This window comes from Pantherophis guttatus, chromosome 4 (genome assembly GCF_059756535.1).
Source record: "Pantherophis guttatus breed Tessera chromosome 4, ASM5975653v1, whole genome shotgun sequence".
In the NCBI taxonomy this organism is placed as follows: Eukaryota; Metazoa; Chordata; class Lepidosauria; order Squamata; family Colubridae; genus Pantherophis; species Pantherophis guttatus.
In genome coordinates, this window is record NC_142066.1 from 32414133 (window position 1) to 32442131 (window position 27999).

Sequence of the window (27999 nt, forward strand, 5' to 3'; positions counted from 1 at the left end):
ATTGTTGTAATTCAAGGACTAGCTGTAATGACATCAATCACTGCAATATTATTTCAAAATGTTCTGGGGAAACAACCATGGGGAAATTTCATCAATCTCCATTGGCCTGTCTTTTTGCTGTTGTTTTTAGATGATGGATGTTTGGCCTATGTTTCCAGTAGAGTCCCCAACGCCTGGGCCACAGACCATCACCGGACCATGGCCAGCCAGGAACCAGGCCACTCAAGCAAGCGAAGCCCCGTTCATGCACATGCCACATCCAGGCAGCGCACAAAATCACGCCTCCCTGCCCAGAAAGAAACACTCTCCACAGAATTGTCCCCTGGCACTCAAAAGTTTGGGGGGCACTACTGTAAAGTGACAACTACAAATCATAGCTAATTCTGAGAGTGGACAAAAGAACGGGGAAGCTGCTACCAAAGGAACCATTACATTTTCTGGAAGCTAAATACTCTTTGGAGTATAAAGGGTGGTTACCTTAGAGAGAAACTTCAATGTCAGTTCTACCACAGTGTCTTGAAGAAAGATTGGACTGTATCTCTGAGAATTCAGTCATTCACGTTAGAAAAAATTAGCCCAACTCTATCCTTATTAATCACAACAATCCAGCAACCAGTTGGAGAATAGTTTTATTTACTATTTAGCTGGCATTTTCTCTCTTGTAACTTCTGCCTATAATTCCAATCTCTATTTCCAATTTTTGTCTCAGTCATTTCAAATAATCACAGAAGTCCACAAATGTCAATTTACCAACTTTTATCGTACTCTGATATAGGATAATCATTTAGCAACACTAACAGTTTTCCAAGGCCTGGCTTACTGATTAACTTCAGAAAGAAGCAGATCATACAATATTATCTTTTCCATGAGCATCTGATTTCTAACATACTCACTTATGAATAAAACATAGCATCTCTTTTCCCTCCCTTTGAATCCAGTTATGTAGAGAGGCATCTTTTGAAATGTTTCCACTTCACTTTGTTCTCCATTAAAAGTATAATACCTTTGAGAACTCTATAACATGATTCCATCCAACAGCAAGTGTGTTTTCACCCTTTAACCCTGCTAAAACCTATGCAATGTGAAGAGGAAAGAACACAATCTCAGCTGGGCTTATTAAAACCATCTAATTTCCCAAATCAGAATGTTCAGGAAATTAAGCCAAGAGAATAAATCCCTAGCAGCTTCTGATACTCCTTTTTTCTTGTGCTTGGAGGTCAGCCAATACTAATAACACCCAGGAGTTTCCCCTCCGTACAAATGGGTATCAGCCTACTGAAGAGCAAAGGTGTAGTATGCCAAGACAACTGTTGATCCCTCTGGAAAACAGACTTCAAGGCAGGTGACAGAAATAGTTGTGGACAGGGATGGCAATGGCTCCTGAGAGTGAGATGCCCAAAGTATCAGCTATGCAAGCTACTCCCATGGCAAATTCTCGATGTTCCGGTTTGCTCTGCATTGAAGAAAAGAGGAGAGGGGGTGGGGATCATATTTCTCTGCCATGACACTACATGTGGGTTTCTGGTCTCTCTACAAAGTGTATTACACAGCTTCCTTCTGGCTTTTTTACATTACTGTTCTTACATGGTGTGATTGACTAGGGCTTAGCATAAGATGTGAACCAGGCCACTCTAGTTTATTTTTAACAAACCGTGGCTTAGTCTATATGAAGCCAACCATAGATGCTAGTATTTTGTACAAGTGATTGCTGGAAGAATTACGTTCATTGAAAGTATTGAAACAGAAGTTGGATAGCCAAATATCAAAGTCTGCAAAAAAAAATTAACCATCCCTTCCAATTTGAGGATTGTCCCCTAGCTGAAATGCCCAGTTCTCCCCATTTCCAAAACAAGTTATCAAAATACTTGTTTTATCCTATATGGGTCAAAGAGGACCATTGAGTTTGTTTGCAGAGAAGCCCTGCAAATTCTTATAATGATCCCATCTTTTATTCTAGGTGGAAGTAACCTTCTGGTCAAGAGCAACAACTTATCCTTCTTTGGCCAGCTGATGAAAAATGCCCCTATCAAACAGACTAGATCTGGGAAGCTACTTTGAAGGGTGGTTAATTGTAAAAGGCTATATTTAGAGCCTGTGCTACAATTTTGATGTGTTTCCTACTTAAAATGGGGTGCGGTGATGTGGACACTCTCTGGCCAGTGTTAAGATATTATGGTCAGCAGGATGCCAAGGACTATGAAAAAAGGGCAATGCAATATCACAGGATGTTTATTTGTTCTACACATTTGAGCATGAGATGCTCTCCTCTATCCACCCAACATATGACTGATCTTCCATCCTTCCAATCCCACCTCTTGCTTCTTCCCTCAAACTCACCTCTTCACTGACACAATGGAAAGTGTTCACATAGCCAGCTCCTCCCAGCAATCCCTCATACAATATCAGCACGAAAACCACATAGATACTGGGTAAAAACATGTAGGTCACGGCAAACAGGAGAAACACCATATTCAGGCACTAGAGGAGAACAGAAGAAAATTAGCTTGGTAAAACAGTAGCAATTTTCTGGAAGCCAAATCATAGGCAAGAAATAGTTTACAGTGGCAGGTCAGAAATTATTCGAATAGAGCAGGGGTGTCAAACTCAAGGCCCGTGGGCCAGATCCGAACCATGGGGTTCTTAGATCTGGCCCATGGGGCCACCCTGGAAACAGTTAGGGACCAGTCCATGGTGCCTCTGCCAGAGAAAACGGAGCTCAAGAGGGCCGCATGTGGCTCTCCTGAGCTCCGTTTTACTGGCAGAGGGTTGCAGGAGGTTGTGATGACCCGGGGTGTGACACAAAGGCACACAGCCGGAGAACCAATATGAGTCCCTTTATTATCACCAACTGTGCCCCCAGTGTCCCTTTCAACTCTCCGGCCTGGAGAGAGCTCTTCCACCAATCTGCAATAGTCTTTGGATGATAATACTTCAGCTCCAAATGTTGTAAACAGAAAACTTTCAACTAAAAATCCAACAAGACAAGACAAGGTAATTAATCCGGCAGGACAAGTAAAAGAGGGAATTCCAAAAGTGAAGTAGCATGGCAGTAAATCAAACCAGTTGGGAGGATGCCAGGAACTCAGATAAAGCAGCGAACACAAACTCAGCGTTTATTTCCCAACAACCGCCCCTCCCATTTGCCTCTCCTTTTAAACTCCATCAGCAGCTGTGCCTTGTAAAGAGGATCGGGTCGCTTTCCTCCCTCGTAAGCCATTCAACCCACGTTGCTCTCTTCTCTGTTCCTCCCTGCGCTGCCTAAGATAAGGAGGGGGTGGGCCTTGGTCTTCATCTGAACCCTGTTGTGACCGAGGCCCAAGTAGTGATTACCAAACACAATTCAGTCCTGAACAAACTCATTTTATTAAAAATAAATTTTATTAGTCCAAAACAAATTCTTCATAACCAGACCGTCGGCCTTATTACCAACCTTTGATGTCTTTGGCAACCTGCCAAAGGCTTTTCTTGGCAAAACCCCCACAAAGTTCAAGAGACACTGACAAGAAGCACTCGAATCAACGCTGTTTTTCTACAAAGAACCCAACGGCTCATTGCTGCTCTTTTAAGCCTTATGGGAGTGCCAATCATCTTCTGGCCTTACTCCCGAGTTATCCTTTTTGCTTCAGCTGCTCTTGCTTTCTGGCAGCTCTTCGCATGTGTGCACTAGGAACAGGCTCCTCCTGTTCCTCTGCCTCTCTGCTGTCCGCCTCTGGAGGCTCCGGAGTCCACGCATCGCTCCCAGATGGCCCTGGCCCTATCTCTGCCTCCGACTCAGAGCCCTCGTCCAGGCCTTCCCCCCCACTTTTTAAATTTGATTTATATGCCGCCCTTCTCCAGAGACTCAGGGTGGCTTACAATGCGGCTTACAATGCGTCCCCTGACTCCAGGACTGGCCCATTGTCCTCCCCAGCCTACTCATTGTCCGACTCTGCTGCCAGGTCCGCAGGTTGCTGGTGGACCACAACAAACCCCGTCTCCCTTGTTCTACCTCTCCCCTGCTCTGCCCAGCCTGACTTTGCACTTCCCCAATTTCTTCCACAGCCAACAGATCCACTCTATCACTCTCTGTCAGCTGTTCCTCTTCCCCTTCAGATTCAGACTCCAACAGGGGCATGACAGAGGCTGTCACAGCCGGAAACAGAGCTCGGGAGCCTGCTTTTGCTGGCGGAGTGCTCGGGCTGCCACAGGCGCCCCCAACATGAGTGACATCAAGCTGGCCACTCCCACCTTGGCCACACACACACTCCAACCCCCCCACCCCCAAGATCAAACACAACCCTGATGTGGCCCTCAATGAAATTGAGTTTGACAACCCTGAAATAGAGGCTCACTGGTTCTTTTTTGTTTTTAATCAGTCTCTCAGGTTTTTAAAATCAAATACTTTCGCACATATTAGCAGCTTATGCCCCTGATGAATCCCTCTTGGTTAATTTTGACAGCTATTTATGATGTTAATAGAATGAATTGTTTACGGTGGTCAGATTTTGTTATTTTTATTTGTTTGTCTGATGTAAACCACCTTGAGTCTATGAAAGTAGGCCAAATGCAAATAATTCTAATACATAGATACAAAGCAAGTGGGAGGAGTGGAATAAATCTTACAATCAAGAAAGGACCTGTTTTAAGCAGATGGGAAGGAATCATTAAACGGAGAAGGAGTAACATTGATGAGGGGAATTTTTTACCTGCAATATAGCCAGAAGCCATATCTTTCGGATCCGTATACAGCTGGCAGAGGAACGGGAAATAAAAACCCCTGCCTGATAGAGCATCTGATACCTGTGAAAAGACAGTAAGAATTAGGCTTAAACCACAATATGGTTGGTTAAATTGTTACTGCTATATATGAATATACTAATTGTAAATATTAAAACATTATCTAGATGTAGCACAAGAGTTTTCACATCTATAGGTAGTCCTTGACTTGTGACCACAATTGGGACCAGAGTTTCTGTTACTAAGCAAAGCGATTGTTAAATGAGTTACACTGGATTTTACAAATGATTTTTGCCACATTTGTTAAATGAAGAACTGGAGTTGTTAAGTGAATTACTCAGTTGTTAAGCAAATCCAGCTTTCCTATTGACTTTGTTTGTCCGAGGCTGGCTGGGAAGGTTGCAAATTGCGATCACATGACTGATCATACATATATGATGGTTGCCAAGGGCCCAAATTTTGATCCGGTGACCATAGTGATGCTACAATGGTTGTTAGGTGAAATGACTGGTTGTAACTGATTTTCCACTGCTGTTGTCACTTCGAACTGTAGCTAAACAAATGTTTATAAGTCTAGGATTATTGTACCTTTTTTCTAGCCTATCAACCTTTCTCACTCAGCTAGCAATTCATTTTTTCTCTACCAAGTAACATCCAGATATGTTCAGCAGTGTTGGATGAGGCTAATGGCAGTTACAGTCTAACATCTGGAAAGCACTAAGCAAAAAGTAGCCACTTTGTCACGTTCCCACTTACCAGCGATATTGTTCGGGATGATTTAAAGTTGTGTTTTGAAAATACAACAGTTCAAACTGGGAAAAAACAAGGCAGAGAGTCAATGTTAAAAAGAAAAAGCCAGAAAATGAACCAGCATCCACCACCAATAAAGGAATGAGTACCCATTCCACTCACCAGACCCTGGTTAATGAAGTATTCGGCAAAATACACCACGGACAAAGGGATGAGGTATTTCAAAAGACCCTGAAAGAGACAAAGCGAACAAGTTCATTGTGTAAACAGCCAAATGGTTTAAGAAACTATCAGGCCGTTCTTCCTACAAGTAACACCATCATCTACCTAACCATAATCTGGAAATATCGTACTTTGTGAGAATATCTGCATATAAATAACATGCAGAACACAAGAACTGCTCCTGAAAATTCTTATAAATTAAAGTATTACAAAATTAAAGCCAAAAAGTACAGGTAGTCCTCAACGTACAACCACAATTGAGCCTAAAATTTCCATTGTTAAACAAGACAATTATCAAGTGAGTTTTGCCACATTTTATTACCTTTCTTGCCACCGTTGTTAAGTGAATTACTGCAATTATTAAACTAGTAAAATGGTTGTTAAGTGAATCCCCATTGACGTTTCTTGTCAGAAGGTCACAAAAAGTGATTACCTAACCACGAAGACACTGCAACTGTCATAAACATACGATAGGTGCAAGCATCTGAATTCTGATCACATGACCAATCTGATGTTGCAACAGTATGAAAATTGGGCATGTCACTTTTTCATTGCTCTTGTAACTTTGAATGGTCACTAAATGAATGGTTTTAAGTCAAGGACTACCTCTATCTTAAAGTACCAAATTACGTGGATTATTTGAAGTTCCAGGGAGAATATACTCATGTAATACAGACCATAGAGAAAGTTGAATTAAATTGGTATAGCACCCAACTCTGGGTTAATAGAAACAGATGCACTTCAGAGTTATAATCTTAGTAAAGAACATTATTTATTTTTATTGTAAACTAAGCCTTGTGTGCACGAAGGTTACAATATGCATGATGCACCTGTAGAACATTGCAGCATATGTTATCACAGAAGGTTGCAACAATAAACTATAATAAAGCATCATAGCTTAAGTATTTTTGATGAAAGAAATATGGGAAAGTGTATAAATTAAAGGTATCATTGAAAAAACATGAGTTTGAAAGGCAAGAAATGTATTAATGGTCGATTTCCACTAGAAGTTAATACACAATGATTTGTATATTGTCCACCTATTGTTCCCAAAATGTGTTTTGATCCAGTCTCTATTTATTATTAAACATATATCTCTTTTTTCATTTAGGATTGAAAGGGGAATACATGGGGCTTTCTCTCCTCATATTTTTCCTCATAATTACATGCCTGTGAGTAAATTGAGCTGAGAGAAAACAAGTGATCCAAATTCACTTAAGGAGTTTCCATGACAGAAAGTGAAATAAAACTTCAGTCTTTCTACTCCTAGTCCAGCAGCAGGTAACATACCTGGGAAACATTTTTCTTTCAGGTGCCCAGGCCTCTACCTGTTTTTTTTTAATCCTCTTTTTCAAATTTAAGATACTTCTAGGCTTTTACTGTACAACTGCTCTACCTTATTCACTAATATTTAAAATATTTATTTAAGTAATGTTCTTTCTTCTTGTCTTTTGCTGCCATGTTTTTAATCCACCTCTTCCCAGAGAAAATCTATTAAGAAAAATTTAAATAGCTACACAATATTCTTAGAAGAGATCCTCCTAGCACCGCTACACATATCAATTGTTTCCTAGGCACACTTAAGATTGATCCCCACTTAACCACCAACAGGAACATATTTATACTTGCACAGCTCAAAAAGTTCTTCCTACCTTCTCTGAGGAGGCTTCTTACCTTGGCCACCTGTTCTTTTTCCTGCAAGGTGAGCTGAGGTTTTTGTGTCACTGGAGGAGGGAAGAGAGCAATTGAAATTATAAAGATGACATTGTGTTTTCCTCTGAGAAGTATTCCAGAAACACACAAAGCTGCGGGGAGGCACACAGCCAGAGATTGACCTGATGTTAACTGAGTTAGCATTGACTTACGACCAATTGCATAGTGACTGAACTTCTGATAGATCTATTTGGGGGGAGGGGAAATTATGAACTGGGTTTGAAGTTCTGCTGCCCCTCGATGATATGACCACATCTTGGGCGCTTGGCAACTAAGTTGTATTTACAGCTGCTTGAAGCATCTTCAAAAATCATCATTTATTTCCAGTTTTCAGCAAAACCGCGCCCATCACAAACCAGTGATTTGCTTAATGACCATGTTTGCTTAACAACCAAACTGATTCACTTAATGACTGCTGCAAAGAAAGACCAGAAAATTGGGTTGGTCACGTGACCAACTCGTTTTACGACCATCACAAATTACAATTCTGATGGGCAGGCTCCATTATGGTCGCAATTCAAGGAGTCTCTGTGTTTGGTTTTATTTGGAACATGGGGGCTTTAAGGAAAGTAATAGTTGCTCTAAGCAACAAAGGTTTAGTACCTCCCACCCCTGTGTTGTGTCTTAAAACCTACAACTCCCCGTCCAAACATTGGGGGCACCGAGCAGGCCCTTCAAAAGAGGTTTCATAATCTTTCTTCACTGTCCCTACAAGACAGCTATGATTCCTAGGGATCCCCAAAATCGGCTGGGATATCGGTGCTCTTCTGGAGTTCCAGAATCCACACCGTATCGCCCGATGCCGACCACGCCCTCTCTACAACTACAACTCCTCTTCCAAACATTGGGGGCACCGAGCAGGCCCTTCAAAAGAGGCTTCATAATGCAGTCTGCCCGTAATTAATAGAAAAGATGACCTGCGATAAAATCATTCCTGCCTTTGTCCTGAGCAGAGGGCATCGCAGTGAAGGATGCAGCAAAAGCATTTTTCAGAGAAAAAAGGTTTAAAGAAAAGAACATGCATTAATGGAACATGCTTTCCTCTTCTGAGGTCAGGGAAGTCATTCACACAAAAGTCACTTACTTTGAGGGAGTGTCAACCTGTCGCCGAGAAGAGGCTGTTGAATCACAGAAGGGGCACGTGGTGATTTTGGCTTGCAGACTCCCCAACCACAGCGAGGGGCTTGGGGAGGGGGAGCCAGCAGGAAGCAATAGCTATGGGGGTGGAAAAGCAGGGAGATGGTCATGGGCCGTAACAGGTTCTCGCCAGGTTGATATTACAGTTATTATCCCCAAAATAAAGCATAGCTTGCTTCTGGCTAGCAAGAACATATTACTTTAAGATTTTATCAGATTGTTCACTTATTGTTACTATTCTCGCCAGCTCAAACAATGCAAAGGATCCTTTTTGTGACTAATGTCACATATAAAAAACAAATGTTTAAAAAACAAACTTTATCCAGTGCCTCTCCTTGAGGGCAATGGGAGGTCCAGAAACATGAAATATAAATAAGAAAGAAAGAAAGAAAGAAAGAAAGAAAGAAAGAAAGAAAGAAAGAAAGAAAGAAAGAAAGAAAGAAAGAAAGAAAGAAAGAGGGAGGGAGGGAGGGAGGGAGGGAGGGAAGGAAGGAAGCAAGGAAGTAAGGAAGCAAGGATGGAAGAGCAAGAAAAAGAACACTTCAGTAGCAACAATAGAGGAATTAAGGCAAGATTGTTGTCAGTGTTTCAAGGCAGTCTAGACCAAGAAATCCAAATTATGAACACCAAAACTAATTTTATTATAAGATTATAGTAACAGAATTTTGCAAGTCAGAATGCGCCTCTTCTGCTTCTACTTTTATGTTATACAAAACTAGGGAGGATTAATTCTGAGACTTTTCTCCAGTTACATTCCTGGTTGGGATTTAGATTTGATTTATCAGATGTTGTCTAGATTGTGGCTCTTCCTCCTGTCTCTCAAGATTATTCTCACAGCCCATTACAGCTGCTGCCAAGTGTGACATGGGTGCCCATCCCTGCTTCAAAGCATTTTTTTGACTCTCAGTCCAAAGTGCAGCACATTCATACATTTCATATACAATCAATACCCTGCTTCTTGCTTCATTTTATGCTCTCCAAGCCACCATCATTCATTCATTCATTCATTCATTCATTGCCCACCTTTATTATTTCCATAAATATTCTTTCCTCTTCCTATTTTCCCCACAACAACAACCCTGTGAGGTGAGTGGGCTGAGAGAGAGTGGCTGGCTAAGGTGAGACTACAACTCACAGTCTCCTGGCTTCTAGCCTGGTCCCTTCACCACTAGACCAAATTGGCTCTCAATTTTTCTTCTTGATGTGTATCTCCTCTCCTTTTTTGCATCTTCATGAGGCTCTCTTTGCAAGCCCCATTCTTAGACCTCACCTGGCCAGCATGATAACAGGAACAATGGTCATAAAGAGGAGAGTATCCTGCGGAGTCAGGCCTGCCTGTGTCAACCCGAGGTAGGAAAGGGCCCCAATCAAGCCAGCCCCACCTGTTCCAGATGACCAGGCAGACACCATAGCACTTGTGGAAAGAGAAGTAAAGGAAACAACATGAGTTAGAGAGCTTTTGATATACAACTTCCACATAATCACCTCCAATCTAACTGCAGTTCTTGTAAGCAAGAAAAATATGGGATTGTTTGGCATTAGACATCATTTTAAAATGATGCATATGTGTACAATACTTTGAGATGCTCATGCTTTACTAAAGTAGTTTTTAAGTCAAAAGCTGCTCATTATTTCTCATGAGCATATGTTGGTATTACCCAGGTGCTAGCCAATAAGAACAATCTCTAATTCACATTTTTAAACTCAACCTAAGTAGGTTGGATACATACAGCTTATTTTTTCCAGAGAAAAATACACATCTTAAAACTGCTTTCCAACCAGACTACTTCTTAGTACAATTCATCTATCTTCTTTAAATATTAACAGAGTCAGTATTAAGGCAAATAAAACATCACCTATTAACATGCAGAAATGAATTTAACAGTCTCAGCAGTTCAGCTTAACATCAAAGCACATGTGAATCCAGTCACGTTAATAAAAAAAATACTGAGTTCTGGTGGCTGCAAAGCTAATTTATAACTGTTCCTCCCTCTTCCTTCCCACCAAATGTTTCTGGGCCCAATTAAGCATAAAACTTTCTTCAAAGAGAAAAACTAAGATTGGGCAATGACCTCTGAACTCTGTTACACAGCCTGCCCAGCCGGTTAGCAAGAATTATTTTGCTTGGTTCATTATATGTATCCTAGTTTGAATAATTATGTTTTTGAAAGGGGAAATAGTTTTGACTATATACAGTCTGTTCTGATGTTTTTATAAACTATCTATTTGGTACATATTTTGATGGCTGCTAGATATCTCTTCCTGCAATTTCTGATTACCAAACCTGGATACTCGTAAAGTTATATATAAACATATAAGCAAAGATCCATGAGATCAATTCTTAGTAAAGGGTTTGAATCCCACAGAATAAAATCTAATATCTGAGGGGAATTAATACAGTAAGGACAAAATTAGTCAAATGGTCAGCATGACCAAAAACACCACACAGGATATACTGTGTTTATGTGTGTGGAGACAGTTGTATCTATTTGCTAGGAGGGTGGGGTGAGGGGCTGCATTTTTGGGACCATTAACACTTTTCTTTTTCAGTTTTGTCAGTGAGAATATATGATTTGACTTTGGGATTCCAAATCCAGTTTCTGCCTTCACACTTGGTTTTTTTTAGGAAGTTACTTAATCTTACAACAAGGCTGGCTCTCATGACCATCACTTTGTAAAGGTGGTGCCCATGAGTTTCTCAGATTTCCAGTTGGATCTATGGGCCCAGAAAAGCTGGACATCTCAGCAACAAAAACTAATTTGTTAAGAAGCAGGTGCCACACCTAACCCTTTTGTAAAGTGTCATCCACCATCCAAATCCTGCAATTACCCTTCTCGATGTTTACCTGTTGAAAAATGATGTGAGTGCAAGGAATGTTATTTCACCAAGACCAGATGATATACTGGCAAGCACAACACCTATAGCGGTGAGGGGGAAAAAGGAGACATCACATGTAAGCAACCTGTTCTCTTGTTATCAAATCTCTCAACTGTGCAGAAGGCAGATCAGGACTGGGCCTAATTTCTTCTGTCACAAATCTATCAGTTGTATACAATATGTTCATCTCTGTGCAAGTTTTACAACTTTAGAACTTTAGCAGAATTATTTAAAATATACATGTATTTTACTGAATATTTATTTTGCCTTCCAGAAGGAATACTTCTACTTGGAATTCCAGTCAGGTTTTCCCTTCTCTATTATATTCTGTTCCATATCCACACTCCCTTTTAAAGGAATATTATATAGACTTTATGATTTCTCCAACCATGTTTATTTTTTACTTTGGATGGGTAGCAAGTAATGACACGATAAACCAGTTATGATAAACCGCAATTCTGGCATATCAGGACAAGTAAATTACGGTTGTTGATGGATCAAAGCTAAGTCAGTTGCATTTGGTTATAAATATAGGCAAAAGGACTTTGGTGTTGAAAACCAATGGCTGAGCTGAATGGCAAACACACCTGTTTCCTTCAAAATTTGAATAATCATCTGTTTTAAGATTATACACATGTGAAAATGATACTCACCCAGGAGGCTTTGTGTTGTGCTGGTGGAGAAGGCCACTAGTAAAAAGCTGCCCCAAGCTGAGGTGACACAAATGGCAACACGCAAGCTGTGGAGGAGAGGAGAGGAGGAGAGAGGGAGAAAGAAAGAAAGAAAGAAAGAAAGAAAGAAAGAAAGAAAGAAAGAAAGAAAGAAGAAAGAAAGAAAGAAAGAAAGAAAGAAAGAAAGAAAGAAAGAAAGAAAGAAAGAAAGAAGAGGATTAGAACAAACTACCAGGCAATAAACAATTTCTTATATGAATGCATTTTCCTTTCTCCTTGGCTAAAATTTCCTAATTCCACTAATTTCTTATCTTGATATGAACATATAGCTTTCTCCAATAGGAAAAAAGCACCTATAAGCACATGTAAATGTAAAGGCAAATGTAACCCCTGTACAAGCAAGTCATAACAATAGGTCAACGTTCTCTAGAGAAGTGTTTCTCAAACTCGGCACATTTAAGGTATGTGGACTTCAGCTCCCAGAATTCCCAAGCTAATTTCTGGCTGGAGAATTCTGGAAGTTGAAATCCACACATCGAAAAGTTGCCAAGGTTGAGAAACACTGCAATAGATATTGACTTCCATGTATGCTGAAATACCTTTATTCCTACTACCAGTAGATATGGCCAGGTTGGAAAAGAAAGCCCAAGACACTGATCCTTTTGAATGCAAAGCATGACAAAATTGGACAGCTTTTCCCATACATCAAGAATATTTTTTTAATGTAAAGAAAGTTTCCATTAGGAGTTCAGGTGTAATATGTAGTCCTTAAAATGCTGGCTAGGAACTAGGAGACTGTGAGTTCTAGTCCTGCCTTAGGTATGAAAACCAGCTGGGTGACTTTGGGCCAGTCATTCTCTCTTAGCCCAACTCACTTCAGAGGGTTGTTGTTATGTGGAAAAAAGGAGGAAGAAGCCTTGAGTTACTTATAAAAGTAATGGCAGGGTAAAAAAAATCTAAGAAATAATAATAAATAAAAATACGTTCCATTCTCTTATCTGCAATGATATGCTAATTATTTTGCACCAGTGCAAACTTACCCATATGGAAACAAGTGGATGCAAAAAGGAGCACTGAACTTGATGAAGAGAGTTGGCAAAATGTCTGCCAGCAGTACTGCCTATACAGGATGCAAAAAATAAATAAATTGTAATTGGTATCAAAACCTCAAAAGTACCTCACTCCTTTCCCTGCCTGATCTGGCCTTTACACTTACCCCAGTCGAAATGGTGTTGCAATCATACCGAGAAGTATTAGTGGTGGTATTCTCTGGAGAAGCACTGGGGGGGATCTGAGTGGAAAGCAAAAGACGGGAAGCAAAACTCAGGTGTGGGATCAGCAACCTGTATGGTGCTTGCAGGCTGTGGCTGCTGTGTGTGTTTACTGAGCAAAGTTCCATGAAATCAGCAAATCTCTGATCAACACTCTAAAATCTCATTACATCTAACAGTCTCAAAAGGTCAACATATGTTGTGGCCCATTGGCTGCCAGCAGAGCTAGCTGCAGAGCAGAGGTAGGATTCACTTACCATGTTTCCCCGAAAATAAGACCCTGTCTTATATTTTTTCTGAACCCCGAAATAAGCGCTTGGTCTTATTTTCGGGGAGGTCTTATTATTTTGGGGTGCGTGGAGCAAGATGGGGTTCCTATTGCTGTCTTACCTGATTTCCAGCGCTGCGTTTAAATATTTTCAAGGAGGGCTTATTTTCGGTGGGAGCTTATTTTAGCGTCCCACCGAAAATAAGCCCTCCTTGAAAATATTTATTTATTTATTTATTTATTTATTTATTTATTTATTTATTTATTTAGGCATGCCCGATTGGGCTTATTATCAGGGGATGTCTTATTTTCGGGGAAAACAGGGTACCTTCCCTACCAGTTTGTCTGCACATGTGCATGGCCTTCCACACATGTGCAGTCCTCGCACATTACATCTGGGCCTCCCACAGTCGCCACTACCAGTTTGCCCAAACCGGACAGAATTGGCTGAATTCTACCTCTGCTGCAGAGTCAGATGAAGAGGAGGTTGAGGGAGAGCCTGGGCCTGGAAGGCTCTGATAAGGAAACAGCATCAGAGACAGAGGCAGAGCCAGGGCCTCCCCCAGGTGGAGAGGCAGCTGTCTCGGCTACAGGGCCTGAGCTGAGTGAGGTGGAGGAACAGATGGGACCCATCCCAGATGTGTGTATGCACAGAGAGGTAAGGAGAGTAGAGCAAAGGAAAACAATAAGCCGGCTCTCAAGGAGAAGCAGACATGGACACTAGCCAGGCCCTCCCTGGCTAGGAAGTAAATAGTACGGGTTTGGGAGTGGCCGGTTGTCAGAGACAACTGTTCTTTTTTAGGATACAACAAGCAATTTGATTTCTAGGCCAGGATCAAGTCTGTTGGGACTAATTATGTTTTGTTTTTTGTTGATCCTTATGAATAAAAGACTATTCCTACCCTGTTTGAAAAAGGGGATTGTGTTTACTCACGAGTAAGAGGATTATCATTACTTGCTGAGGCTGGGTCAGAATGACATGTTTAAATATGTATATATAAATACAAGTAGTCCTCGACTTACAACAGTTCATTTAGTGACCGTTCGGAGTTACAATGGTACTGAAAAAAGGGACTTATGGACCATTTTTCACATTTACAGACTTTGCAGCGTTCCCATGACCATGTGATCAAAACTCTGATGCTTGGCAACTGGTTCATATTTATGATCAATGCAGTGTCCCAAGGTTATGCGACAACTGGGTTACTAACTTACTATCTGCAGTCATTAACTAGATAATTGTGGTAAGAAAAGTCATAAAATGGGGCAAAACTCACTTAACAAATATCTTACTTAACAACAGAAATTTTGGGCTCAACTGTGGTCATAAACTGAGGACTACCTGTATGTACGGTACATGCATACATATATAGAGCAGGGGTCTCCAACCTTGGCAACTTTAAGCCTGGTGGACTTCAACTCCTGGCTGGGGAATTCTGGGAGTTGAAGTCCTCCAGGCTTAAAGTTGCCAAGGTTGGAGACCCCTGTACTAGAGTGTCTAGATACTGTAGTACAAAAAAATATGAGGGAGGGAGGATTCTATGGATAATATCACTGGAAGCTCTGAATTATATCTTTCTGAATGTTGCATGAGTGCATTTTAAGAAGATATAGAATATAAAAAATTCCAGCAGTCCCTCATGACCATCTTTCACATAGTGCCTCCACTCCAAGCTTGCTGTGTTTACTACAGATAATCAGTGGTAGGTTGCTCCCAGCTCATTATAGGTCTATGGAACCGGTAGTAAAACTGGTGGGAGCCTCCACCCACCCGCCACGACATCATCATGGGTGATCTGTGCATGTGCTCCCACTGCGAACTGATAGTAAAGGTAAGTGGAACCTACCTCTGCAGGTAAGGCTCGACTTACAACTGCAAATAGGACCAGAATTTCTGTTGCTAAGCAAAGCAGTCATTAAGCAAGTCACACTCAGTCTTACAATCTTACAACAGCCACAACTGTTAAGTAAATCACTGCAGTTGTTATGGAAATCCAGTTTCCCCCAGTTTGCTTGTGGGAAGCCAACTGGGAAGGTCAGAAATGACAATCACATGACCCTGGGATGCTGCAACCCTCATAAATATATGCTGGTTGCCAAGTGCCTAAATTCTGATCATGTAAGTGTGGGAATACTGTGAAGGTTGTAAGTGTGAGGACAGCTGTCACTTTTTTCAGTGCCATTGTAACTTTGAATGGACGCTAAACAAATGGTTGAAAGTCAAGGACTTATTGACTCAGATAATCAATGTCAAATGGCTCTCTGCTAAGACATCCCTGCCAAATTCAACAAAAATGTATTTTCTACCACATAGATAGATAATCTAATCAAATGAACTGCAGCCTTCTCAATCTCTGGCTATTGGCTCAACTGGTTGAAACTAATGGGAGAAAAAGTGCACAGATAAGCAGTTCTGCTTCATTTCACATTTGTGTACTTCCTTTTTTTTTCATACAATTTTTTTCCTTGTACTTGTTTTCTACATATTTATTTCTTCCTATAACTGACATTTTCTCTTGACCTGTTCCTTATTCTGCTTTTACACAAATATACACACAGTCTTCTTCCTTGCACGCTCACCGGTCCAGTCCCATTATGCTCTGGCACCTTCTGATGGCTGAGGATGTCATGGGCTGCACTCAACATCACTACATAAGCAAAATTGTTGCAGAGACCAAGCAGCCTGTATGAGGGGATAATTTAGGAAGCAACATGGAGGTTACCACATATACATACATCAGTGTTTGGGTTCCTAAAATGTGTTAAACTATAGAATAGATACTTAGTTTTGGTTTACTGGACTGTATAATCCCAAATATTGTGGTTACTGCAGTGTTTTTTTAACCTCAGCAACTTTAAGATGTGTGGACTTCAGCTCCCAGAATTTCCCAGTCAGCATAGTGGACTGGGGAATTCTGGGAGCTGAAGTTCACATATCTTAAAGTTGCTTAGGTTGAGAAACACTGCTTTACTGTATAAACTTGGTTGCAATAGATCCAATCAATGGTGGCTTTTTAAAGTACTAAGTCAACTATGCTTTACCATAGTGTGAACCGTATCACTGTTATCATTTTTTATTGTATTATAGATTTTTTAAATTGTAATTACAGGCCCCTCTTTCTTTCATAACAGAGCTCAGATGCATGTAAGCAGGGTTCAAATACTGATTAGATCGAGATCAGTTTAGCTATGTTTGTTGCATCACTCGTTTTTTCAGACTATATAAAACACTATCACCACATTCAAAATTCCCCAAAGCTCTGATGAATGCAACATAATGCATGTAACTAGTTGTACAAAGTGCGCTGCAAACAAATAGGAGGGCAACCCAGTCTAACTGGAAGAGGATGCATAAAAATATCAAGTTTGTAGAAAAGATACTCAGAAAATAAATGTGGATACAAGGCAGAAGTGCATAAGCTGATGTGCTACAACATGAAAAAGAAGCTAGTTTTCACACAACAATAAAGATGAAAGAGGTACTATGTGTAGTAGCAATTGAAGGTGTGATACTGAACATCCTGTATCTCCTTGAACCAAAGAAGCAGCGTAAAGGAATTCACCAGAAGCCTGCATTGTTTCTCAGCTGGCTGCAGGCATCCAGGGTGGCTTCGGACTCTGCAGACAGAGCCACACCTTCATCTTCCTCTGTTTGTGGGGAGAGAATAAACATAGTGGTCAGAACTGAGGAGACACCAGGGGAGAAAGGGGGGAAATCTGAACATGAGAACGGACTTACCCTCAGAATCATCCGAGGCTTCCTGCCATCTACCCCCCGCGTGCCCCATGGCAGGAGGCAGAAATCAGGGCACCAGAGGGATCACCTACAATTAAAAAGGGGAAGGAAGAGGAGGAGCATGAATGCACAACTAACTTTGGGACTTTCAGGGATGCACTGAGATGCTCCCTCTGGCTTGTGCGCGCCCCACCCCGTCCCGTTCATCCCGCTGGCTAAAGCTGCCCCGCTACCTTTAAGAAAACGTTTCGATTAGGCTTCTCTGCAAATCTGGGGGCAGAAGATTGGAGAAACTGGAAATCGAAGTCTTAGGCACAGTAACCCTCCTGCAGCTCCTACTTCCTGGTTTGATACCACTTCCTCCTGCCACGCAACGTCCTCAGCTGGGTTTTGCTGTCAATGGCGAAGCCGAGAGCGCGCACGGGAGGACCAAGGAAAGCCGGTTGCGCGCTCCGGTAGGCGCAGGATGGCTGCATTGGAAAGACCCCGTGAAACCCCCGTTAATGTTGTTTAAAAGACCGGGGGGGGGGTGTTCTGCTATCCAGGAATTCCTGCAGATGCTGATGCTTTTAAACAAGTTTGCCCGAGCCTTACATGCCGCATGCCTGTTTATTCACCCTAAAAGATGCGTGGCGGTGAAAGGATGTGAGTTTCCTCAATGTAGGTTTTCGCTATAGTTGTTTTTGGGGGGCTTTCAAAGTGGTGAAGGGCGGGGAGAGGTGTAAAAGTATGCAAACCTGGTTTGCAATACAAATCATCATTATGGAATTGCTATAAAGCCTCAAAGGCACGCTGAAACAGTAGCTTCTCTCTGGTGTAGTGAGTGTAATGTGTTATATTATGGAAAGTCTGAGTTAAATTCCACTCAGCCTGAAACTTACTGGCTGATTTGGGATTTTTAGATCAGAATCATACAAGCTGTCAAGGTATTCCCTCTGACACTCTGGAAGTGAAAGTTAGTCTTACAAGAAGTAGGATAGGAAGAATATTGACACTTTTGAACCTGACTGTTGGAGAAGACTCCTGAGAACGCAAAGCAAATGCATCATCAAATAAATCAACTCAGAATTCTCACTCGTGGCACAAATAATCAGGCTCAAGTTATCTTATTTTGGACACATCAAGCAAAGATCAAGCTCTCCAGAAAAGGCTCTAATGCTGGGAAAGGTAGAAGGAAAGAAAAAAAGAGGACAACCAGCAAGGTAGATGGATTCAGTAATGGTGGTCTTTTGGAAGATTTGAAAGATTGCCATGGATAAAATCTACCTATGTGGTTGCTAGGAGCTGAAAATGACTTAATGACACATAATCCATTGTATGTTTTTAGGAGAAACACAGGATAAAAATGCAATCCATAAAGTCCAATCTAGGTTGAAGTAACCTGTTCAAGAAAAAAATCTTCTTGATGTTATTGTAAACAAGGTCTCACATCAGTTTAAGGTGAAACCGAGAGCCACCTCAGTTTTAATAAACAATGACTCAGCTATAATATCCATAAACAATGGGATAATTAATAAACAGTTATGGCTGTATGCGCATAAATAGGAATAATATCTTTTGTAAAAGAGGATTACCAGCCTTCCCAATACTGAAGTGGACACTCTACTCTAACCCAGGGGTCTCCAACTGTGGCCACTTTAAGCCTGGAAGACTTCAACTCCCAGAATTCTGGGAATTTAAGTCCTCCAGGCTTAAAGTGGCTACGGTTGGAGACCCCTGTTCTAACCAATTCCAAATGCCAGTAGACATGCTTTTAAGTATCCTAAAAATAATTAGGGGTATTCAAATTCACAGGGTGTTCATGTAGATATGCTTTTACCATGTGTTTTTATAAATTGTTGTCATAATTAATGTTTTTAACCCTATCTTAGTTGCCCAGAGCCACATGGAAGCTATATAAATTGAAATATTTAGTACTGTCTCATTCTTTTCACAATATAATTGGTATTACTTGGTGGTTTTTGAACTGAGATCAGCCTTATAGTCTACCAACTACTCTTGGTACTTTTCCAGAGGTCAATTAAACAAGACACTTATGCCAGAAAAAATCCACTGCCTTACCAATGAACTCAGAATAATGCATTCCACAAAAGTTCAGCCATTCTTCCTGTAATTTACTCAATTCTGAAACCATTTCTTCTTTCTCAATAATATTGTGTACTTTTCCATCCAATAATACAACACTGTTTTGGGACCAGCTCTGGATCTGATCTTACAATGTCATTGTCTTGAACTGAGTCAATCTATTTCTGTCTCTTTTCATTTACAAGAAACCACAACTACATTGGAATTTTATTATGAATCGCTGCAGTTCTGCAAATCCAGTATGTTGGCAGGAATCTGTACTTCTCTCTCTCCCCCCCCCCATCCCTCGGAAATTCATTGTGTTCCTGGAGTTTGTATCTTCTGTATGCAATGTTCAGAATTTTTCCACCACTATCCCCAATCTATATCAAGGTCCTAATCCAGTGCCTAGAGGTAGTTGGGGTCTGAATGGGAAGGAACAGCTCAACCCTTGTGAGACTGAATGCCTATGGATATAGAATTCTTTATTGGCTAAGTGTGATTAGACACACAAGGAATTTGTCTCCGGTACATAAACTCATAGTGATAGATCATTATCATAGTCATTGTAAAAATACATTCATCATAAAACATTAGATACAACACTTAGTGATAGTCATGGATACTAAATAAGCCATTGACATAAATCATACTAGGATACTAAGTAAACAATATAAATTGTAAGATACAAGCAACAAAGTTATAGTCATAAGAAGATAAGGAGATAGGTAATAGGGAAGATGAGACTAATGGCGGTAATACTGTCTTTCTGGATAGTTTGACAGTGTTGTGGGAATTAGTTGTTTAGTAGAGTGATAGCATGGGGGGGGGGGAACTGTCGTGCCTAGTTGTTCTGACATGCAGTGCCCTATAGCGTTGTTTTGAGAGTAGAAGTTGAAACAGTTTATGTGACGAGTCTGTATATATTTTTCCAGCCCTCTTTTTGACTCGTGCAGTATACAGGTCCTCAATGGAAGGCAGATTGGTAGCAATAGTTTTTTCTGCAGTTCTAATTATCCGTCGAAGTCTTGATGGGTTGCAGAGCCAAACCAGACAGTTATAGAGGTGCAGATGACAGACTCAATAATTCCTCTGTAGAACTGAATCAGCAGCTCCTTGGGTAGTTTGAGCTTTCTGAGTTGGTGCAGGAAGAACATACTTTGTTGTGCTTTTTTGATGACGTATTTGATGTTAGGCGTCCATTTTAAGTCCTGAGATATGATAGAAACTAAAAACTGGAAGATCTCTACTGTTGATACTGTGTTGTCTAGTACTATGAATGGTGGTAGTGTAGGAGGGCTTCTCCTAAAATCTACTATCATTTCTACAGTTTTAAGTGTGTTCAGTTCAAGATTGTTCTGGTCACACCCAAGGCTAGTTGTTCAACTTCCCATCTGTATGCAGATTCATCATTGTCTCAAATGAAACTAATCACTGTTGTATCACTTGCAAACTTCAGTACTTTAACAGAGGGATCTTCTCCAGATGCAGTCATTGGTATATAGAGAGAAGAGAAGCGGAGAGAGTAGACAGCCCTGGGCGGCTCCTGTGCTAATTGGACAGGTATCTGATGTGATTTTGCCTAGCTTCACCTGCTGCTTCCTGTCTGTTAGGAAGCTTGTGATCTACTTACAAGTGTGGTCATATTTGGATTATCTGGATTTGGGGACTTTCCGGCTTTAGCACCAAATAAAGAAGTTGCATGTCCCATTGGTCTGGTGTGTAATTTGGGGATTGTTGTGGACTGCCCACTCTGCTCAAATAGCAGATGGCATCTACTATTTGGCCTTTGCACAGATTCATTTTGTATACCAATTGTGCCCATTCTTGGACTGGGAGGCCATGCTTACAGTCATTCAGGCTTTAATCACTTCTTGTGTGGACCATTGCAACAGAGTCCACATGACCCTAACTCTGAAGATCACTTGGAAGTTGTAGCTTGTTTAGAGTGTAGTAGCACAAGCAGTTATGAGCATTTCACATTACACCCAGGTAGCATCTCTGCTTTTTGACCTCTGCTGATTGCCATTAGTTTCCAAATGCAATTCAAAATGCTGGTTCTCACCTATAAAACTGCTTGTGGCATATGGCCTGGTTCAATAGTGGGTTTCAATTTAGTTTACTACCAGTTCGTTCGTGCACACATGTATACTCATGCACACACACAACACTTCTGCGCACACACAGTGTCTGCACATGCCCAGAAGCATCCGGGCAGGTAGGCGGAGCCTCCCACTGCTGCTACTGATTTGCCTAATCCAGGGCGAACCAGTAGCAACCCACCACTGGCCTGGTTATTTGAGAGTCCATCTGTGATATCTGCCAATCCTATAGAATTGGATAGAGTTGGCATACTTTAGGTATTATTGAGTAAACAGTAACACCTGATGGGACTGAGGAAGATGTCTTCTCTATCATGGTGTCTGAAACATCTCCCCCCAAAATTTGTGCGGCCCTTACCTTGCTTTTGTTTATGCAAGCTTTGAAGACCTGGCGCTTCTCTCTGTCCCTGGAATAAGCAAGGTGATGGGTTCCTTTTAGGGGAATATGAGGAAATGGGAGTTATGTATCTATTGCTCTATGAGCTGTCAATCTTTTTGTTGTTGATGGTGGTAGTGATAATAATGTTTTGTATTTAATAGTCTATTGCCACTGACACCATTATGGAATTGGGTGGCTTTACAAATTTGACAAATAAATCAAGAAAAGTAGTGGCCATAGTAAGATGCAATGATAGAGCTACCGGAAAAAGTAACAGGTTTCACAATCGCTAACACAATAGCTTTACTTTCACAAGTTATAGGGGGCGAGGCAAGGGGTAGAGTGACGAAAGCAGCATTGTGATGTCATATAATGCAAGAGTCCCATTCCATTTCTAAGAATAGCATGATCACTCAACTGCCAAATGCATACAGGTAAAAAAATGTGTCTATGGGACACAGGTCAGCCATTTATTTAATTTTCTTTTTGCAAGAGTGGGAACAAGGAGATGTTTGTTATTTCAAGATCAATGATACTTGAGATATATGATTGGAGATGTTCTTTGCATTCCCCCCTATGTATGTATTTGTTCTCTTTGTTTTAAAGTCAAAAGTAAAGACAATTGTATGGGCTCTGACGACTTCATATCAAACATATTTCATATATGTTATTAAAACTAAAAATTAATTATTCATCAGGTTTAACTCTGATCACTGATAATTTGCTACTAGTCCTTTCTCTGGTTGAAAATAAAACTTGGTGTATTTTGCTTTAGCCAGAGGTTTATTACCAGGTTTATCCCAGCCAGTATAAGGGAAGGTTGTCATTAATTTTCAGAGGGGAAAAAAGGAAGAAATAAGTAAAATTGTTTCAACCATCTATTTGTGGGAGATTTTGAAGAAGGTTTAACTAATTTGAATAATATAGTTACAACTTTATGGAAATTATTTATGGAGATTATTACATTTCCTCTAGTTTGAGGTTGATTTTGACAGTGCTTGATAGTGAGTGATTGTTCACATGTTTCTTGTTTCTGTAGGATATGGTGTGCTTTTGTTTCTTTCACAGTTATGCAAAGCCAGAACAAACTATGGCAAACTACAAGGCAAAGGAAGAAAAGGATGTGGTCAAATACTTTAGTGACGTTAACTTCCCTCTCTGAGGAGAAGGGGAAGCCACTCTGTACCTTCTCTCCAGCTACCCCAGCAGCATAATGGAGTATCTTCGATCACTTTTTGGGAGCCTGCAACAGGCTTTGGTTAGTGGAACCCTGCCATCTCTCAGGCTTCGGAGGGATCCAGAACCTCTGGCTTATTTTAAGGGGGCTTTCCAGCTTCCTGTACTAGAAGTCCATATTCAGTGTTTCTTTCTCTTCAACCCATTTTCAGGATTTTGTTTCCTCGTTCACTACTTATCTTTTTGGAAATGAACCTCATCCAGGAGCAGAAGAGGCAGGAAGTGAAAGGGAGATGAAGAACTGCAGAAGCCACCATGATTCTGAAGTGGAGACAACATACTCCGGGTAACAAGAATCTGATGTAGAATAATTGTTTCTGTTGGAGTTTGTCTGGTAGCTCTGAGGTGCAGTGACCTCTGGAGTAGAATGATCTCTGACATGCAATTGGATTTATTTCTCCTTCCCCTCCTGCCTTCTTCTGCAGGGATGTTTCTCCAAGGGAGCAATTGAAGGTCACTGAAGATCCTTTCACAGCGGAGGTAGGTGTTGGTTAAGAGGAGGTGGAGAAAAATCCTTCTGTGCTCTACCTTTCCTTCAACGAAGTTCTTTCTTTTCAGATAACCCCATTCAGTCAGGAGATCCAAGGAACATCAGAAACTGCAGTTACTGGTGATCAGGCAATGGAGTCCTTTCTCAGATCTTCCAAATTTCCCAACAGATGTGAGGGACAGGAAGAATCTGGACAAAAGTTCTCAGGTGACTGAAACTTCTGGAATGTTGATGATGCTATATTGTGAGGAATGGAAGATTCCCACAACAGGAAATCTACTGATTTTTTTTTTTTTTTTTTGCTAGTAGATTTTCATTATTCTTTCCCTATGGACTTTACAACAGCATAGATGGTAATATTAAATTAAACTAGCATCTGTCTTTCTTCATGGAAAAAACTATGTCAGGCAAAAACATAACATTTATGAAAAGTGAAGTAATTACATTTAAAGAAATTGGAAGATTATACATTTAAAAATGTTTGAAAAATTAACATAAGTAAAAGATAATATAATGAAAAGTTGTATTAAAACACCTCTAACTTTTTTAAATTATGAGGAGACACTGGTAAAGACATGGTATTAACAGAAATGGCCAATGTTTTCCTACAATTTTTCTTCAGTGTTTACAAATGTGTTCAAAAGGCTCTGAACTTGAAAGATTGTCCTACTAATGTGGTTATAAAACAAGCTTGCACAATCCCCAGAGTATACTCATATTTCCTGTCCGTGTGTGTGTGTGTGTAGGAAGTTGTTTTTCAGTTGTGAGTTTTGCACATGCACTAAAATATATCTCCTTTTATTGGCAAATCCCTGTGACTTGAATAAGGGGCCAAATGCTTTTAGACTAGTTTGTTATTCTATTTTATCATTGCATAATTTAATAGGAGTGGAAGATCTAGATTTCATAGTTTTCACTTGTAATCAGTTTTTCATGTTGTTTTTCTCCCATCATTTTCTGAGCACTCTCATATACAATCTGTTAAAGAGAAAAGGATTAGACAACATAATGGTGTTTCTTCACAGATAACAATAGGATCTGGGAGTATCCTCTTTCTTTAGCATTATATTTATCTTAATTTATATTTTTCTCAGAGCTCAGGACATCAGAAATGAAGGTTCCCTCTCATCATTACACAAAAACTGGGAGATGAATTAGGTTAAGATTTTAAAAAAATCTGAGGGAGCCACATGGCCAAGTAAGGGCTTGAATCTGAGTTTCCATTCCTAGGTCCAAATTCTTCACCACTGTGTCATTGATTCTCAAGCTATGTGATTCAACTTACACTGAAAAATCCTGAAAATTATATATGTATAATTATATTGGCCAGTGTATATGTATGTGCATGTATGCCTGTTTAGGTGATAATAATTCTGTTGTTACTGTACTGACAAAGATTTGACTTTAAATGGTCCTCTGTAATTTCAGATTATCTTGTGATTTGACAAAAAAAATATTAAATTTCTCTCTCTCTGCTGTGTATTTTTTAAAATGAATGTATTAGCTTGCTTGAAAAGGGTAAAATGGATTTTTTCCCGTTTATAGCAAGAAAAACACGTGAGAGAGATTATTTCTATCCTTGGTTGTTCTTCTCTGTGGTATGCTCTTTGGCTCTTCTTGGGCTGGCTTTTGACTTCCATAATTTCCAGCTAACTGGCTTTTTATTATGCTAGCTGTGAATTATGTTAAAGGCTAACACATGGCTGCAAAAGCCTGGGAAAGGCTAATATGAAACAATTGTCCTGTTTTTTTTAAATGCCCAGAGATAGAATAACATTTATTCTATACTCTACTTAATTAGGACAGTATTTATTGACCATACTAAATCAGAAGATTGACACTACTGTATGGATAAAAGGAGCAGAGCCCCAGTTGCAGAAAGCTGCTTTAAATTCTTGGATGGTCAGTCTTGGGGAGAAACCCAAGATCAATTAATTATATTCTTTCTTATTTTTGCCCCACAGTGTCTTCTGTGTGTCTCAGTGATACCCCCGAACTAGAATCAACAACACCTATGACAGACATCATCCAACAGGCACCCTTGGAGGCACCAACCATGACCGGGAGACTCTGTCAAAGAAAATCTGAAGAATCTGCTTTGGTGGAAGTTGCACAGGAAGACATGATAGAAGAATTGGCAGATGCAGTTTGTAGTCAATATTGCAGTCAATTGAAGCCAGATGAACCTTTGGCAGAAAGAAGAGAACTTGGGCAAATGGAAGAGGCAGGAGAGACAGGGATGAGTCATGAAGCAGAACAAGACAGAAATGTATTAGCTGAAGGGATTGAGCAAGGAGCACCAAACTGGGCAGCATCTGTAGAACAAAAAAGAGGGCCTGAAGGGGCAAGGTGGACTGGAGAGATCGTTCAAGGTAGTATGGAAGAGAGGGCTGAGATTATGGATAATCAACAATTAGAAGTTGAGCCGGAACAAAGAAAGGTAGGTGAGAAAGCGCAGGGAGAGATAAATACAGCAGCACTAAACCAGGCAGAGGATAAGGTGCTTGAAGAAGAAAGAACAGTTGGAAGAAGTCAACTGTGGGATGAAGAAGCAGAAAAAATTGCAGAAGATCAGGAGAAAGAGTTGGAAAATAGGTTGTGGAATGAGGGAATTCAGCAAAAGCCCCTAGACTTGACACAGGATAGAGAGGAAAAGCAGAGAGGACAAGAAGATGCAACATGGAGTAGGGGGACTCAGCAAGATAGATTGGAGGAGATGGCTAAGATGGCAAGAGACCAGCAGTTAAATGTTGAAAAGGAACAGGGAGAAGATATAAGACTGGATGGGAACGAACAGGTAAAAACAAGTGTGACAGCAGAAATCGAAAGAGACCAGGTGAAGATGTTAGAAGAGAAAGGGAAAGATGAGAGAAGCTGGAATTTGGAAGAATGTTTAGGAGGAGCTGAAGAGGGGAAGGAGAGAAAGCTGGATGAAAAGGAAAGAGAACTAGAGGGAGTCACTTGGACTAATGAACTTCAGTATGATGCACTAAATGTTACAATAGTGAAGACCCAGGGTTTAGAATCTGGGGAGGAACAGGGAGAAGGTATAGAGCTGGATGCAGACCATCAGATAATGAAGGAAATAGTAACAAAGAACGAAGAAGTTCAGCAACCACTACTGGACAAAGTAGAAATGGAAACAAGCCAGAAAAAGGCATTAGAAGGGGAAGAAAAGGAGAGATGTTTATATTGGGAGCCCAAAGAAACTGAGATTATGATAGAACAGAAAAGGGAGGCACCAGAATTGGAAAAGGGGGAAAATTGTAAGCAGGGAGATTTACCTGAGAAAGGAAAGATAGAAGAAAATCTGAAGCAGGAAGTAGAGGAATCTGTGAAAAATGAGATAAACTTTACCAGGGAAAAACAGGAACAGCAAATAAGAGAAGAATGGTGTGAAAATAACCAGGAAGAACAGCCTGAGATATTGGTAGATACTTGTGGTCTTAGTGTAGAAATGATGGAAGTGGCTGAGACTACATCAGACCAGTCAAATCAACTGGGAGAGACCACAAAGATCCTGGTGTACCCGACCTCTCTTGATACAGACCTCCTGGCTGGACCCAGAGTTTTCCCACATGATGTAAGCATAATTACAAAGGAAAGTGGAGCATGAAAGTAGTCAGGAGAGTGAAGTAATCATATCCATCTCTATTCTGCAGGTTGCAACACTGGATAGCAGTGCCCAGAAGGAACGGGTGTTGCTACGTCGTAAGAGCTCCATTCGACGAGCACCCAGCTTGAAGAAACCAAAGCCATCAGCAGAGGTTCCAACAGAAGAGACAAAGATGGCTGAAGATGCTCCAGCTTTATTGGAAGTACCAAAGAGACAAAATCCAAGATTGTCTGGGTAAATCTCACAACCACATCCAATAGTAATTGAATAGTAGATATTAGTGTTGTTGTCTTGAATTTTGTCTTAATCTACCCATTTATTTTGCTTTCCCAGGTTTGGCCCTATGCACCCCAATATGATGGCTGAACTTCAGATGCGCCTGCAAAAGCCGAAGTGATTTAAGGTTTCAAGAGCTTTATCAAGCAATGAACTTGCATGTTTTTGGCTCTATCCTGGATCAAGGCACCCTAACCAATAATTTCAAAAGCAATGGAGGCACCATCTCTCTCTAAAAACCAAATAAATTAGATGTCCATTCTAAATTAAATGGTTAGTGAGGAAACATTGTGTACCATATGAATAGAAAATCTGAGAAGTATTGCTAAAATATCTCAGCAGATCTGATATTTTTATCTCTTCACCTGAAATGGGGAACTTCAGTTTAGCTTTCATTCTATTCATATCATACTTTGGAAAAACAAAGTTATTAGGTGGAAACTACCTAACAATTTTGGAAGGTTATCTTTAGAT

General features: G+C 40.5%; 2 protein-coding genes across 8 annotated transcripts; one reads left to right on the forward strand and one right to left on the reverse strand.

Annotated features, from left to right (window-relative positions):
• Positions 1–612: 612 nt before the first annotated feature.
• Positions 613–17861, reverse strand: CLN3 (CLN3 lysosomal/endosomal transmembrane protein, battenin). The gene is made up of 16 exons (XM_034423386.3): positions 17596–17861; positions 17366–17450; positions 17190–17274; positions 16207–16309; positions 13304–13378; positions 13128–13207; positions 12070–12155; positions 11385–11457; positions 9809–9952; positions 8486–8616; positions 7363–7412; positions 5629–5697; positions 5473–5528; positions 4686–4779; positions 2338–2478; positions 613–1453 (listed from the first exon to the last, which is right to left on the reverse strand). Exons 2-16 carry the CDS (start codon positions 17412–17414, stop codon positions 1334–1336), a joined length of 1356 nt encoding a protein of 451 aa, XP_034279277.2. The 5' UTR covers positions 17415–17450; positions 17596–17861; the 3' UTR covers positions 613–1333.
• LOC117669157 (uncharacterized) lies at positions 17715–27796 on the forward strand. 7 transcript variants are annotated; one of them, XM_034423379.2, is made up of 9 exons: positions 17731–18022; positions 20912–20989; positions 22947–23165; positions 23296–23429; positions 23569–23623; positions 23702–23840; positions 25598–27216; positions 27296–27483; positions 27583–27796. In XM_034423379.2, exons 3-9 carry the CDS (start codon positions 23121–23123, stop codon positions 27644–27646), a joined length of 2244 nt encoding a protein of 747 aa, XP_034279270.1. In that variant the 5' UTR covers positions 17731–18022; positions 20912–20989; positions 22947–23120; the 3' UTR covers positions 27647–27796. The 7 variants fall into 7 exon arrangements, with proteins under 7 accessions (XP_034279271.1, XP_034279270.1, XP_034279275.1 ...); XM_060692758.2 differs by having other exon boundaries at positions 17751–18007; XM_087891896.1 differs by having other exon boundaries at positions 17794–18007; positions 22976–23165.
• Positions 27797–27999: the final 203 nt, after the last annotated feature.

Excerpts from the sequence above, each read along its gene's own strand:
- CLN3 (XM_034423386.3), bottom strand. The coding sequence starts at position 17,414 with ATGGGGCACGCGGGGGGTAGATGGCAGGAAGCCTCGGATGATTCTGAG. Across the intron at positions 17,275-17,365 it reads AGCCTCGGATGATTCTGAGG|AGGAAGATGAAGGTGTGGCT; the intron begins GTAAGTCCGTTC and ends CCCCACAAACAG. Across the intron at positions 5,529-5,628 it reads ACTTCATTAACCAGGGTCTG|TTTGAACTGTTGTATTTTCA; the intron begins GTGAGTGGAATG and ends GTTTTTTCCCAG.
- LOC117669157 (XM_034423380.2), top strand. The coding sequence starts at position 23,121 with ATGGAGTATCTTCGATCACTTTTTGGGAGCCTGCAACAGGCTTTG. Across the intron at positions 23,166-23,295 it reads GGAGCCTGCAACAGGCTTTG|GATTTTGTTTCCTCGTTCAC; the intron begins GTTAGTGGAACC and ends ACCCATTTTCAG. Across the intron at positions 27,217-27,295 it reads CCAGAGTTTTCCCACATGAT|GTTGCAACACTGGATAGCAG; the intron begins GTAAGCATAATT and ends TCTATTCTGCAG.